Source organism: Echiichthys vipera (assembly GCF_963691815.1).
Source record: "Echiichthys vipera genome assembly, chromosome: 3".
In the NCBI taxonomy this organism is placed as follows: Eukaryota; Metazoa; Chordata; class Actinopteri; order Perciformes; family Trachinidae; genus Echiichthys; species Echiichthys vipera.
The window spans coordinates 11157888-11171530 of NC_139828.1; the positions used below are offsets into that span (position 1 = coordinate 11157888).

A 13643-nucleotide genomic window follows, 5' to 3' on the forward strand; every position below is an offset into this window, starting at 1 on the left:
TCTCTCTCGCTCTCTCTCTATCTCTCTCTCTCTCTCTCTCTCTCTCTCTCTCTCTCTCTCTCTCTCTCGCTCTCTCGCTCTCTCTCTCTCTCTAGTGGTGAAGCTGATAAGTAGAGCGCGTGTGTGTGTGTTTGTGTGCGCGCATGTGTGTGTTTATAAAGTTGTCGAAGAATGGGTGAAATGCAAAGAAGTCAGCCGGTGTCAATGTTTTGTAGCGGACGGTTCATTTGAAGGACTCTTGTCTCCATTTCACCATCCGCAGTCCTATAACTTTAACATTAGGTAAGCCGTTTATTTGTGCGTGTGTGTGTGTGTGCGTGTGTTCAGTGTGGAGTGTGTTTACTGCCACGGCCTGTGTATGTAGAATGAACAGCAGGCTTTAACAGTCCGCCTCATGTGTTCTTCTTATTCATCTGCAGCAGTGAGTTCACGGTGAATGTGGTGGCATGTCTCATTTCTCCTGAAGTCAATTTAAAGGTCACCGCAGCTCCTGTCACCGATAACAGGAAAGACAGGTGACCACTGCTGCTGCTGCCCCACACTGGAGCAGCACTTCAAACCAGCGGAGTGGACGAATTCACTCCCAACAAATAGTTTCCATTACCAACTTAGCGGCCTTGAAAATATTGTCAGCTCGAGTCGCTTAAACACAAAGACCCAGCCTGCGTTTTGTATTTATTAATAGCTGCGAGGCAGCACCACGAGTTTGTAATTATTGTAAAAAGGTTTTTCCTGATCCTTGAGTAAGGGAACAAATGTTAAGCAATTCCTCAGACGACACAGATTATTTAAAGCGTCTTATGCTGCAGCGTTGGTCCACACTTTTCACATTCAGGAGTAAACAAAGTCTAGACATGTTCACTTTACAAACGTGTGTCTTTTGGTAGTGGTGCTTCTGACTCAACATTTAAGTTACTGTGTGTGCGTGTGCGTGTGCGTGTGTGCGTGTGCGTGTGCGTGTCACTCCCCTTAACCACAAAATGAATAGTTCATAGGGTCATCCATCTTTATGCCCTGTCTCTTTATATTAAATGACACTGTAAGAGTTTGATAAGGGTTTGTTTCACAGCTCGGCATATGCAGTTAATGGTATTGCCCACACATTTGAGGGTGTAGCAGTAAGCTATAAGCTGTAAGTGAGTGATTTCAACACATTCACCCAGATAAACATACATTGGAGATTTGACCCATGGAAACAAACATTGGTGAGAACACGAAACCCTTTTGAAAGGTCTCATTAACGAGTCATATTAAGAGGAAATTTAGCTGGAGAACATAGGACCCTTTGAACATAAATGTGTCCATGAAAGAATCTTCCATCAACTATCCAAAAAGCACCTTATAACCCTGGACGTTTCTACATCAGGACATGTTAAAGGAATCAGTGAACCTGCCCCTGTTTTACTCCCTATAGTGTACAAGTGATGTAACCAAATGCACATTCATTTATCTGCATTAAAGCTGCAGTAAAACCCAAAAAGCAGCAGTGAGGCCTCTTCCTGCAGCTCTCCCTCTCTCGTCTCTGTCCGGAGCCAATAGGAACACACTCTCCCGCTCTCTGAAATCGCCTGTGATTGGCCAAAGTCTCTCGTCTGGGGGTAGATTTTCCAAAGCCTGAAAACAGAGCCAAGAGGACGTGCAGATGTCTACTTTTCTCTTAGAACACTTAAATACACTATGATGAAAGATTATTATGTATTTTTCACCCAACATTCCCAAACATACCCAAACTTAAAGTGATGCAGGCTCCAATCATACGTTTTTAAGAGGTGCCGATGTAATCATAGGTTGTACTTGTGATTATTATGTTTTTCCCTGTCCAAATAAAAGCAAATAGTCTTGATTTCAATGTTCAAAGAAAACATCCTGTTTCCTGTCAGTGCAGTTATGACGTCGGAGGGGAAATATGCAGACGCCATGCTGGACCCTCTGTTCATTCAGGAGAGCGAGGACGTTTACAGAAACCCCACTGAAGTGAAGATGAGTCAGATCGTGCTGCCGTGCCACGCCAATCACTGTGGAGAGCTTAGTGTCGGGCAGCTGCTGAAGTGGATGGACTCCACAGCCTGTTTGTCTGGTAGGAAAACATCAGAAAACCTCCTCACTTGTTACTTTTAAGCGCTCAGTAGTTCTTGTTACATCTGAGCTTCACAGCGTGTAACTGATGATATAATGACGGCTCATATGCTCATTAGGGCTGCAACTCAGTTGAATATTTTCTCCATTAATTGGTTAGTGAAAATGTTCCCAAAGACGTCCTCAAACGTTTTGTTTTGTGCACAACTCAAACATATGCCGTTCACTGTCATAGAGGAGCAAAGACACCAGATAATATTTCCATTTTAGAAGCTGAAATCAGAGAATGTGGACATTCTCACTTACAAAGTCATTCAAAACGATGAATTGATCATCTAAATAGTTGGAGATTAATTTAAGAGTTGACAATTTATTGATTAATTGACTAATCATTGCAGCTCTTTTGTTTGTTATGCCAATGATCAAGAGCATTCATGTTCTACTGTGTAACAGATTAAATTTCATACTAGAAGCGGACACTCTGGATGCTCTCTTCAATCACGTGTCATTTATATATTTTGTTATACGTTCCAATATAGTATATAAAGATTGAGAAGTGAGTTTAAGGATAAAATAATCTGACAGGAAGGTATGTTTTTGTTTGCTCTAGCAAAATAAATACTTAATACTTCAAGGCGCTTTATCTCATTAATTTGAATACGATTATATAAAAGTTGAATTTTGCCATAAAACAGCCCCGCCCATTTATTTGCAGCATTACATAATTAATCTAGAAATATTAATATTATTAAGTGATGGATACCACAGCATGAATGTCAGAAATATGTTTTGCTCAGGTTTAAATACTAGATACCACTTAGGCATCAGTATATTCTGGTGATTTATAGACAAAATAAATGCATTTAAATCTGAAACTTTTTCAGTCTTTCTGTGTGATTAGATTCTTTATGCCGTTGCAGATGCACATATGTACACCTCAGACTTCCACTTTGCCTGATTTGCGATTTTGTGCTGCATTTTCTTAAATATTTGTGCAATCTCTCCTCCCAGCTGAGAGACATGCGGGTTGCTCCTGTGTCACTGCATCTGTGGACGACATCCATTTTGAACACACCATAGGGTAAAGTATTGACCTGAATGCCTCTCTGTCGACGTGTATCTCTTCCTGAATGTTATATCTCACAGTAGAGAGGTCCAGATTGTGTTGATACTGTAATCACTGCTCTGTGTTGATAGTAAAGAGACTGTCTGTCTACTCCAGGGTTGGAAAGGTAGTCAACATCATAGCAAAGGTCAACAGAGCCTTCACATCCAGTATGGAGGTTGGTGGACATTGCTTTCGATTAAAGCCTACTTCATTTTATTTCAGAAAAAGCAAATGCATGTGGTGGTTCTCTCCTTTTTAGGTGGGTATATTGGTGAATTGTGAGGACCTTTACACCGACAGGCAGTGGAAAGTTTGCCATGCTTTTGCTACCTTCGTTGCCAGACGAACTGAAGCCGGGAAAGTAAGGGCCTGAAATATCGACACCAAGGCATTTACCTGAAGGGAGTTCAACGTCCCCTGAGTTTTGTTTGTGTTTGTGTTTGTGTGCACAGGTACAGCTGAAACAGGTGCTTCCACGCACACAAATGGAGCAGATGGAGTACAGCCTGGCAGCAGAGCGGAGGAGGATGAGGCTAATACATGCTGAGATCATTACAGACCTACTGAGCAGCAGCACAGCTCAACTGGGTACAGGCTGTAGACATAAGGCCCCGTAACACGGCACCGTTGCACACATGCACCGTTTAAAGCCTGATTGATTAAAGCTCCTTGTTTTCTCCCTCTCACCAGGAGAATGCCAGGAGTACCAGGGCGATGTGCTGGCTGAGCGGACACGAGTGGAGAGTGTAGAGCTGGTGCTACCGCCACATGCCAACCATCAAGTCAGTACCTTTGGGGGCCAGATCATGGCATGGATGGAGAATGTGGCCACAATTGCAGCAAGGTGTGTACCTAGTTTTTGTCACTTTATCTTGAATAAGACTTAAACTAGCTTTAAAGAAATAGTTTTATACAGTTAATTATATAGTTAATTTTCTAGAAATATGATTATGAAGCTACAGCCAACAGTCAGATCTTAGCTTAGCTTGAAGACTGTAAACACAAGGAAAGCCTGCTGACAAAATCCACCTACTGGCACCTCTAAAGTTACTTAATAATACGTTATATCTTGTTTGTTAATGGCGACAAGTTGTGGTTTTAGGGGGAGTTATGTCAGGACTTTTTCTTGGTCTGATGCAGTGACTTCTTGAAGTATTGGCCTCTCCTCTGTAAAACTCCAAGAAGTCACTGCACTCCAAAACCACAAATCGTTTTCAAATACTTCTGCATTTGTACGGATTAAACAAACAAGACAGTGAGCTTTCGAGATGCTGGTGGGGGCATGTGTTACTTTTAGAGAGAACCAGGCTAGCTGTTTCTCTCCATTTCCAGTTTTTATGCTAAGTAACGCTACCTGGCCCCTGGCTGTAACTTAATATTTATCAAGGAGATATGAGAGTGGTATCGATCTCCTTCATCTCTAGGCAATTCCTAACAAATCCTAGTTGGCTGAGGCTATCTGTAATGAGACCAAGGTTGAAAAAAGCAACACAAATTACAAACACCTTCCTTTTTTTTGTTCATATTTGGATCTAGTCGCTTGTGTAACGCTCACCCGACCTTGAGGAGCATAGACATGTTCCATTTCCGTGGCCCGTCTCACATCGGTGACCGACTCGTACTGAAAGCCATTGTTAACAATTCCTTCAAGCACAGGTGAGTCTTCGCATAACACAGTAAATAAAATATATCTCCAGAACTTAAACATGTACAGTCTTTAAGTGTGATTTTACTGTACGTCTGTGTGGTTGACCATCTTTTTCTGAACCCCCGCGCCTGCATACATGGTGTGCTCTAGTATGGAGGTGGGAGTGTGCGCTGAGGCCTACAAGGGTGGAGAACCTCTACGCCATATAAATAGTGCTTTTATGACCTTTGAGGTGCTGGACAGTGACAGGAAGCCGTGCACGCTGCCACGGATACGACCCGAGCCTGTGGTGAGTTTTCTTAGTATACTGTCTCTGCCTGAGAGCCCACACAGTAAAGTATAGAGAGAAAAAAGCTATATTTCAGTACCTAGTTCACAAAGTAAGCATGCTTTTGTCAGGATTTCAATATAGGGTTTTTTCCATGTTTTATAGGATGGAAAAAGACGTTATCAAGAAGCTATTGCTAGGAAGAAGATTCGCCTTGATAGGTGAGTATCTCCCTTTAAACCATCAGGTTTTGTTCTTTGTACAGCCAACTGAGAGAGAGGGCTTTTAGGAAAACACCACCACCACATTGTTATGTAGGAGTGGAAGAGTCAAATGGCTAAAGATACTTTACAACACTGCAACACTGGGGTTTAAACAACAAAAAGAAACCACTGTTGTGCCAGTTTGGGGGATATTTAGCCCCTTTTCCGACAAACTTGCCTGAAATGGTTGGGACCAATGGATGCATTAGGTAGTCTAGTATTCTATGATATATGTGCATCCACTCAAGCTTTAAAACGGAGTCCGCTAGAGCTTCTTAAGGACAGTAATCTTGGTCGCTGGCGGGCCTATGGGTCTCAACGGGTTAATTAAAAATGGATAACAGTGGTTTTTAGATTCTATACAGTATTTCAAAACATAATGTTGCCATACTCTTCTGTTTTGATATGTTTTTACACGCCTTATATACATTTCCTCTGTCATGTCCTCTGCTCCCTTTAAAAAAAAACATTCATAACATTAAGAAAAGTAAGTTTTGAGCTTCAATCAGCTCTTTGTCAGGTTTGATTCAACATGAATGATAGAACATAAAAAAATAACAATAAATATAATACATTGACAAAAACAAAACAGTGCGTGCATGATTGCAACAATGGCAGTAAAACAGAAACCGTGTCATTATTCATTATTGCTTCATTTGTCCAGTGTTGTGCTACAGAATCCATTGTTTCCTATACTCTGCAGCAGCACATGACTTGGCAGAGCAGCATATCACAGCTGAGCAGACTTTGGTGTGGAGTCTGTCAAGCATAATAAGTTCATTGTTCCACTGTAAAATGCCCGACCGCCAGTAAAATCTTTATTCCACTGTTTGATGACCACATTTGTTGGCTCATTGCTGGAAGGAAAAGCTTCATATTGTGGCCAGGTTCTCGGATCTTCTGTCCCTGAATAAATAAATCATTGTGCCCTACGTGTTTACAGGAAATACATTATCTCCTGCAAGCAAACTGAAGGGCCTGTCTCTGTGCCCTGGGATCCAAGTAACCAGGTATTGCAATTTCTGGCAAACAGAGGCACGCATGCTTAGTGAGACTTATTACTGTAGATATTGCCACTTTGTTCAAAAGTTCAGACAATCCTTTGTTTTTCAGATGTACCTGAGCTACAATAATGTATCTGCACTGAAACTATTGGATACCAGGAACAACTGGGTCTTAACTTCTGAGAAAAACAAGGTCAGTATTGTTTGTGTTATCGTCCAGGATATAGCTTGGTAAATAGTTACAGCTGTTGTGATTCCCCCATGCATTCTGATCTGTATTATTTTGCTGCACACCAACAGTGGCTGTCCTGAAGGTAGGCCTATGTTGCTTTAATGAAATTGTGGAATAATGAAAAATGAGTCGGAAACCTTACTTCTGCTCACCCCATCTCCAGATTCAGAGATTTAGAGAATAAGACTTGAATATAGTCACCCCCAAAATATGTATAATTACCATATGGATAATCTCTCCAGCGCCCACTGAGTAATGAACATTAGGCTAACTGGAACAAATAATATTTATAGCTATGAGCCCATCTCCTCTTTGTGGATGTTCTCCATTCTTAGGTCAGACTGTACACACTGGAGGAAAACCACATGCTGTGTTTCAAGGTGGAGATGCACGTCAGCGTACCAGCAGAGCAGACGTTCCACCTACTGTCAGAACTGAGGAGGAGAAAGGAGTGGGACCGTCACTATGAGTCAGTATGAGTAGCATCATCTGGTGCACAGCAATTTACAGTTAATTCAACAGCAGGAAAGTGTTAAAACATAATTCTGATGTTATTCTATGGTTATCATATTGTCTTGTTAACAAATCACATAAAAGACACCAAAACCAAGTTCCGCTTGTTTCGACTGAAGATGTACATTTTTAAAATACAGGTCACAAATATACGGTTTCATATGTAAAAAAAAAAAAAGTTCAGTAATTCCCTAAAACAGCAGGCAACTGTAGATTTTAGCAAATGCAAACAGGAGGAAATAGAGTTTTTCTAGGGGACTATTTTCAGCCGCACATTAATATACTTGCTTGATTGAGTATTTACTGTATATCAGCAGGATAGCGTTTATGGAATAGACTCAAAAGAAACTACAGAGCCTGTTTTCATGGTAATCAAGTGACCATTTTTTAAGCTTTAAGCAGGAATACACAACATTTTTATGCCTTGTACCCACGTCCAACATATTGAGACGATGTCCCGCATGTTGATTATCTCTGGTTTTCAAAAGTCAAACCACTGCAGTACAGACACTTTTCTAAAATCTGGCTTTTATCCAGTGGCTGTGAATATAGCAGGGAAGACTCTCTTTACAGGGCTGTGTCTGATGTCGATCAAACTTTCACCATCTTTGGGGGACAATTGGGAGTCACAACAAAGTCACAAACTGTGCAGGGGAACCACCACAAAAGAAATGCAGCTACAACAAAGACTGGGATATTACTTACAACTGAATGAAGCTGGAGGGTGGCTAGCGTCTCCCTTGGGTGGCTGAACTTCTCACCCTATCTCTGTGAGGAACTTGGAGTAGAGCCGCTGCTCCTTTGCGTTGAAAGGAGCCAGTTGAGGTGGTTCGGGCATCTAGTGAGGATGCCCCCTGGGCGCCTCCCCAGGGAGGTGTTCCAGGCACGTCCAGCTGGGAGGAGGCCTCGGGGAAGACCCAGGACTAGGTGGAGAGATTATATCTCCACGCTGGCCTGGGAACGCCTCAGGATCCCCCAGTTAGAGCTGGTTAATGTGGCCCGGGAAAGGGAAGTTTGGGGTCCCCTGCTGGAGCTGCTGCCCCCGCGACCCGACCATGGATGAGCGGTTGAAGATGAGTGAGTGATGTGAATGAAGCAAGTGGAAGACAATCTTTTGCTGAAAATGTACAATAGGGAGGAGGGAATACGACGTGAAGCAACACAGTACATGCAGAAATCACAAGAAACGCACAAAAAGAGATGTGCCGATGTAATGGATGTATTTCTACCTGTATAGTCTATTGTGTGCTACTGAGTCAAACGGAGGGAGAAGCATAAAGATGTTACCAGCTAAAAAATAAAACAGAAAGGTTTATTTTTTTAGGTTTTAGCCAGGTTGGTAACATGTCCCACATAAACATACTCCGTCCCAACGTGTGTATAAAGGTGTTGCTTATTAATTTGAGCAAAAATGGGGATCTAGGGCACAGGAATAAGGATAAATTAATTGTTGTTGTTGTTTGTTGAGAGCAGGAGAAATATAAAATACCAGCAGCCTTATCCTTCAAATTCAAAGTGGTGAAGTCAGATGCAATGTTATTCTGCAGGAAATAGAAACTATTTGTTATTAAAAGCTCACACTGTGACGCTGCTGCAGCAGTCATGTGGAGTGGATATTGCAAACAAAATGTATTCAAAAACTTACAGAATTGCTTGTGTAATTCTCAGTGACGACAGCGTGAGACGTTAATACTGCATCTTTAATATTGTCATTTCATCACATGCTTTTTTCCTTTGCTGCCACTGCAGGGAGTGTGAGGTGATCAACCAGGCAGACGATGAAGACACCCTTTACCGCGTGGCTACACCGTCAGTCACTAAAGGGGGCAAAGGCCAAGACTTTATCTTGCTGGCATCCAGGAGGAAGCCATGTGACTCCAGGTGTTGTAACATAACAGTAATAAACATGTAGAAATGCTGCTCATGTCATTTCACATTCTGTTTGTCTTTGCTGCTGTATTTTCATCATTTTGACTATCCCATATGTTTCTTGATTTCCTATTCCACCTTTATATTTGTATGGAACCAGTTATTACATTACTGCCTCCCGCCTGCTCTTTCATAAAGTCTCATGATGCTATCCTTGTTTGTCCCCCTCAGGGACCCATATCTGATCGCTCTGCGTTCTGTCACTTTGCCCACTCACCCTCCCACTAAGGACTACACCAGGGGAGAGGTGCTCTGTGCTGGCTTCACAATCTGGGAAGAGTCCAGCACTGTCACCAAGGTTGGCCAAATGAGAAGGGCACACAGTTCAGCACATGCTCATGCTTTGAGAAAATCACTGCATTGCACACTAACTAACAATCCAACAACTGCAAAACTGAAGTAATTACAACATGTGACCTGATGTGTCTTTGTTTCAGATCACCTACTACAACCAGGCCACACCAGGGGTCCTCCCCTACATCTCCACAGACATTGCTGGCCTCTCCTCCAGCTTTTCCAGCACCTTTTCTTCCTGCAGTCACTTCTTGGAGACCAACAAGGACAGCCTGGCTGCTCTGCCACCGTCTGCACAGTGACACAACAGTGCTGCCATGGTCTCCCTACAAGAGGAGCAGCAGCAGCAGCAGCACCACCAGTAGGTCTTGGACCTGTCTTCATCCCATTTCACCTCTGTTGTTGTTGTTAAGATGCTGTGCTCTGCAGGAGTTGAACGTTAGAGTTACAAACGTCTTTGCAATGGATTTGTAGTTTCTTTCAATCTTAGTTCTCACTCTATGACTTTGTTCATTCTGAAAAAGAGAAATGATTTTAAAGATAGAAAGAAATACAGTACTTTGTGCATTTTTTAAAGAGCTTGATACTTGTTTTCAGATAGATTAACAAGTATGAAGCAAGAGTGCGCGATGTTTCTCTTGGCTTTTAAGCCTCTTAGGTTTTATTAGAGCCAATATGGAAAACTCTGTGCCATACTAATTTATTAGATCAATTAATCATATTTTTGGAACAGTATTTAACACAATCTCAGCTATGTATTATCTTGACGCAGCCACTTTTTTAATGGTACTGGTATTATAAACTGAGATTTGCCTCTTTTTGTTATAGCTTATTTTCTACCTCCAAAATAAAGTTTTTAAACTATTTGATTGAGACTTTAAGGTGTACATGTGTAGTGATGCTGTTTTATTATAAGACAATGATGTATAGTTTTAGGACAACTCTTGCACTGATTGTATACAATATGTTGACATTTCAATGGCCAAGTATCTCACGTGTTGTAACTGACACAATAAAAACAATAGACCAGTCGATTATGCTCATTTGAGCTGTTGTGTTGATGTTCACCTCCCTCACCCTGCATTCCTACCATTCCTTAATCAATTTTCTGAAGAAAAAAGGAAAGAAAAACACAGCTGGCAGCTGTAACTTGTGATTTTAGTGTTGTAATAGGTGCACAGGGCAGCAGAGGATGGAGTGAAACAGAAAGCCTCCAAAGTTAAGCTTAAGCTAAGGTTTAAATGAGTTGATTAGTCTGCTTGTTTTCCAGGTATTGTGTTTGTTCCATGACCATCCTGTTGTGCTCATACTGCTTCCTGGACAGCGAAACAGGGAAGAACACAAGTGAATACATTTGTAATCAAACATTTTATGTACGGCGTGAAATTTCAGGTAAGACGATGAAATACTGTCAGACACAAGCTAGAGTTACTAATCCAGTGACAGGAATCAGTCCAAAGCATCCCTGCATGAGTGTGTCCTGTGTGTCAGCCTGCAGCTTGACGCTCACTGTCAGTTCACACCACTCTGCAGGTCACCGAACAGCATCTGATCTGATGTGTGCTATTCTCGTTAAGGGCCTCTGTCAGTGAGACAAGCTGCCCCCTGAGGGCCGTCATCAGTGCCCACTCCCAAACCATCCGATTTGTCCTCCGTTCTGGGAATGCAGCATGCACCTGCTCGTCCCCGCTGGCTCTTTCACACATTCAGAGCAGCCTCCACCTGAGCTCCTTCTTCCTCTGCCCGAGTGTTTTCTCCCTTTTGTTCTTGAGGCTTTGGCTCCATAGAGTGGTTTACAAGCTCCTCTTGCTCATGGTCTGCCTGCAACTGTTTGAAATTTATTTATTTTCACGTAATTTTCACATTTATTTTCAAGTATATTGATGAACATTTCTTTTTTTTTTTAAATAAAGACACGCATGTGTTAGGTTAATTGATTACTCTAAGAATTGCCCGTAGGTGTGAATGGTTGTCTGTCTCTGTTCGTCTCTATGTGCTCTGCGATAGACTGGCGTCCTATCCAGGGTGTACCCCGCCTCACGCCCGATGTCAGCTGGGATCGGCTCCAGCCCCCCCGTGACCCCGACCCTGGGATAAGCGGTTGAAGATGAATGAATGAAAAATGTAAATCTACATAATTACAGTCAAAGGCTAATTTCAATCCTTAGTCCCTGACAGGTAGATGGTCCCTAAAACAAATACAATACAATAAAACAAATCAGAGTAAAACATTATAATACACATGATGGACAAATTTAAAATTATTCCAGCTCGTGGCAACAGGTTTAATTCTGCAGAAGTTGTTTTTTGAGATGTTTGGAAAATGAGGTGAGTAGATAGGTCGCGTTTTGCACTAAGTACAGAGTTGCAGGTATTTGTTGCTCTGAAGGAAGACATTGCTTGGCCAAAAGCACTTCTTCTAAAGGGAACAGTGCAATTAGCGCTGGTGCCTGCTCTGGTTGTGCTGTTTATGTTCATTTTAATAATTTTATTAATTTAGTTGGTTCATCATTTGGGAGGCAGGATTGTCGACAGCTCCTCGAGCTACTAACAGCCTCGTCTTATCAACACTGACAGGATTATGTAGTTGAAGGGGGAAAATCCTTTGCTCTCAGTTTAAGACCGGTTACAAAAATAATATACAACTAAAGAAAACGTCCATAAATATGAAAATGAAATACATGAAGCAGTGAGTAGTGGATGACGTACAAACAATTATATCTAGATAATTTTGATCTCAGTTGCTTTCATCCTTTATCTTAAATGTATTTTCCTGAGACTCATGAATTCATTTTTGTCCTCTGTGGGGAAATGAGTCACTAAAAAAAAGATTTTCCCCCTGGGATTATTAAAGTATTTCTGATCTGGTTCTGATTATGAAGCCTTTATTTCAAACACCATGCAGCCTATTTGATTTGATTTATTAAGATAAATTGTTCCTGTTCCTCATAGGGATGTTGTTCTTTATTATTTATGAGCGTCTCAGCTATGTTTTATTAACATTTTAGAAGGGTATTTAAATTTTAAGCCTTACAAAAATACACATTTTAACCCATCTACTCCTATATTTCAACCATATTCAATTCAGGGAACTGAGTGGAAAAGATTGGGTTGAAAATGGTTGATGAAGACTCAAACAGAATATTATTATAACACACACACACACTATAAAACCAGTTAAAAGCATGCACAATACATTTTTAATTATATAATGTAAATGTACTGTACTTGTAATGTATGTTTATGTGGAAAAGATTGAACTGATTTCCTTTACAGGGGACATTTTAAGATCTTTGTAATATCTTAGCTGCTTAAACTATGTTTTAAAAGACAGAAAAGAGAGAAAAAATAAATGTCTCTGTATATGTGTGTGTGTGTGTGTGTGTGTGTGTGTGTGTGTGTGTATATATACAGTATACCTGTATATATACTGTATAGTATATTTGAACCCTCAGATGATTACAGAGTGTGTTGCATGTTGAGAAAAACTAGTCTTGTTATTGTCCAATCAGTATTGAAGGAACAGACTCTAAAAGGTAAATATATCCTAAGTTGCTGACATTGTCTGACCTGTTGTCTGAGTCTCTGTAACTGTGGTTACAAACGTTGTTTTCCCCACGTTGACGTGACATTATGAACTGCACTTGTTTGTTCTCGTAACACAGCACCAGGGGCGATTTATGTGAAAGAGAATAGATTTTGTTAAAATATGCAGCCAAACCTCCTGATGTTGCCATAGCATCTGTTGCCACGGATACTGAGCAGCTACAGTTGCACCTTATTAAAACAATACTCTGCTATTTCTGATCCATATACCTAATATCCATTTAAAAGCGTAGTTTCTAATGTCAAAAATAGATTGGTTGATGTATACAGCTGATATATGTTTAAATCATTTTCCAGACTCGACCTGTGAGGTAAGATCGTCCGCAAATTATGTAAAAGCAACAACAACAAAATGAATAAAAATGAATAGATTATATCACAACAATTCATCAATTCTTAGTTTAAACTTAATCTCTAATGTCAGTTTCACTCATCATCGACATTATTATTATTATTATTATTATTATTATTATTATTATCATCATTATTATTATTCTAATTATTATTATTATTATTATTATCATCATCATTATATTATTGTTATTATTATCATCATTATATTATTATAATAATTATATTCATTTTATTGTGATCCATATAAGCGGTTGAATATGAGTGAGTGATTATTATTATTGTTATTGTTATCATTATTATCATGATTATTATTATAATTATAATATTATTGTTGTTATTATTATTATT

General features: G+C 40.4%; 1 protein-coding gene across 1 annotated transcript; it reads left to right on the top strand.

Annotated features, from left to right (window-relative positions):
* Nucleotides 1-131: 131 nt before the first annotated feature.
* Nucleotides 132-10320, top strand: acot11b (acyl-CoA thioesterase 11b). The gene is made up of 16 exons (XM_083940529.1): nt 132-282; nt 1886-2077; nt 3088-3157; nt 3299-3359; nt 3444-3545; nt 3637-3772; nt 3875-4028; nt 4721-4840; nt 4983-5121; nt 5266-5321; nt 6307-6373; nt 6477-6560; nt 6935-7068; nt 8862-8993; nt 9213-9339; nt 9479-10320. The coding sequence occupies exons 2-16, from the start codon at nt 1888-1890 to the stop codon at nt 9635-9637; spliced, it is 1731 nt and encodes a 576-aa protein (XP_083796655.1). The 5' UTR covers nt 132-282; nt 1886-1887; the 3' UTR covers nt 9638-10320.
* The last annotated feature ends 3323 nt before the right edge of the window (nt 10321-13643 follow it).

Coding starts and splice junctions, on each gene's coding strand:
- acot11b (XM_083940529.1), top strand. CDS start 1,888: ATGACGTCGGAGGGGAAATATGCAGACGCCATGCTGGACCCTCTGTTC. Junction 5,122..5,265: donor GGATACGACCCGAGCCTGTG/GTGAGTTTTCTT, acceptor CATGTTTTATAG/GATGGAAAAAGACGTTATCA. Junction 7,069..8,861: donor GAGTGGGACCGTCACTATGA/GTCAGTATGAGT, acceptor CTGCCACTGCAG/GGAGTGTGAGGTGATCAACC.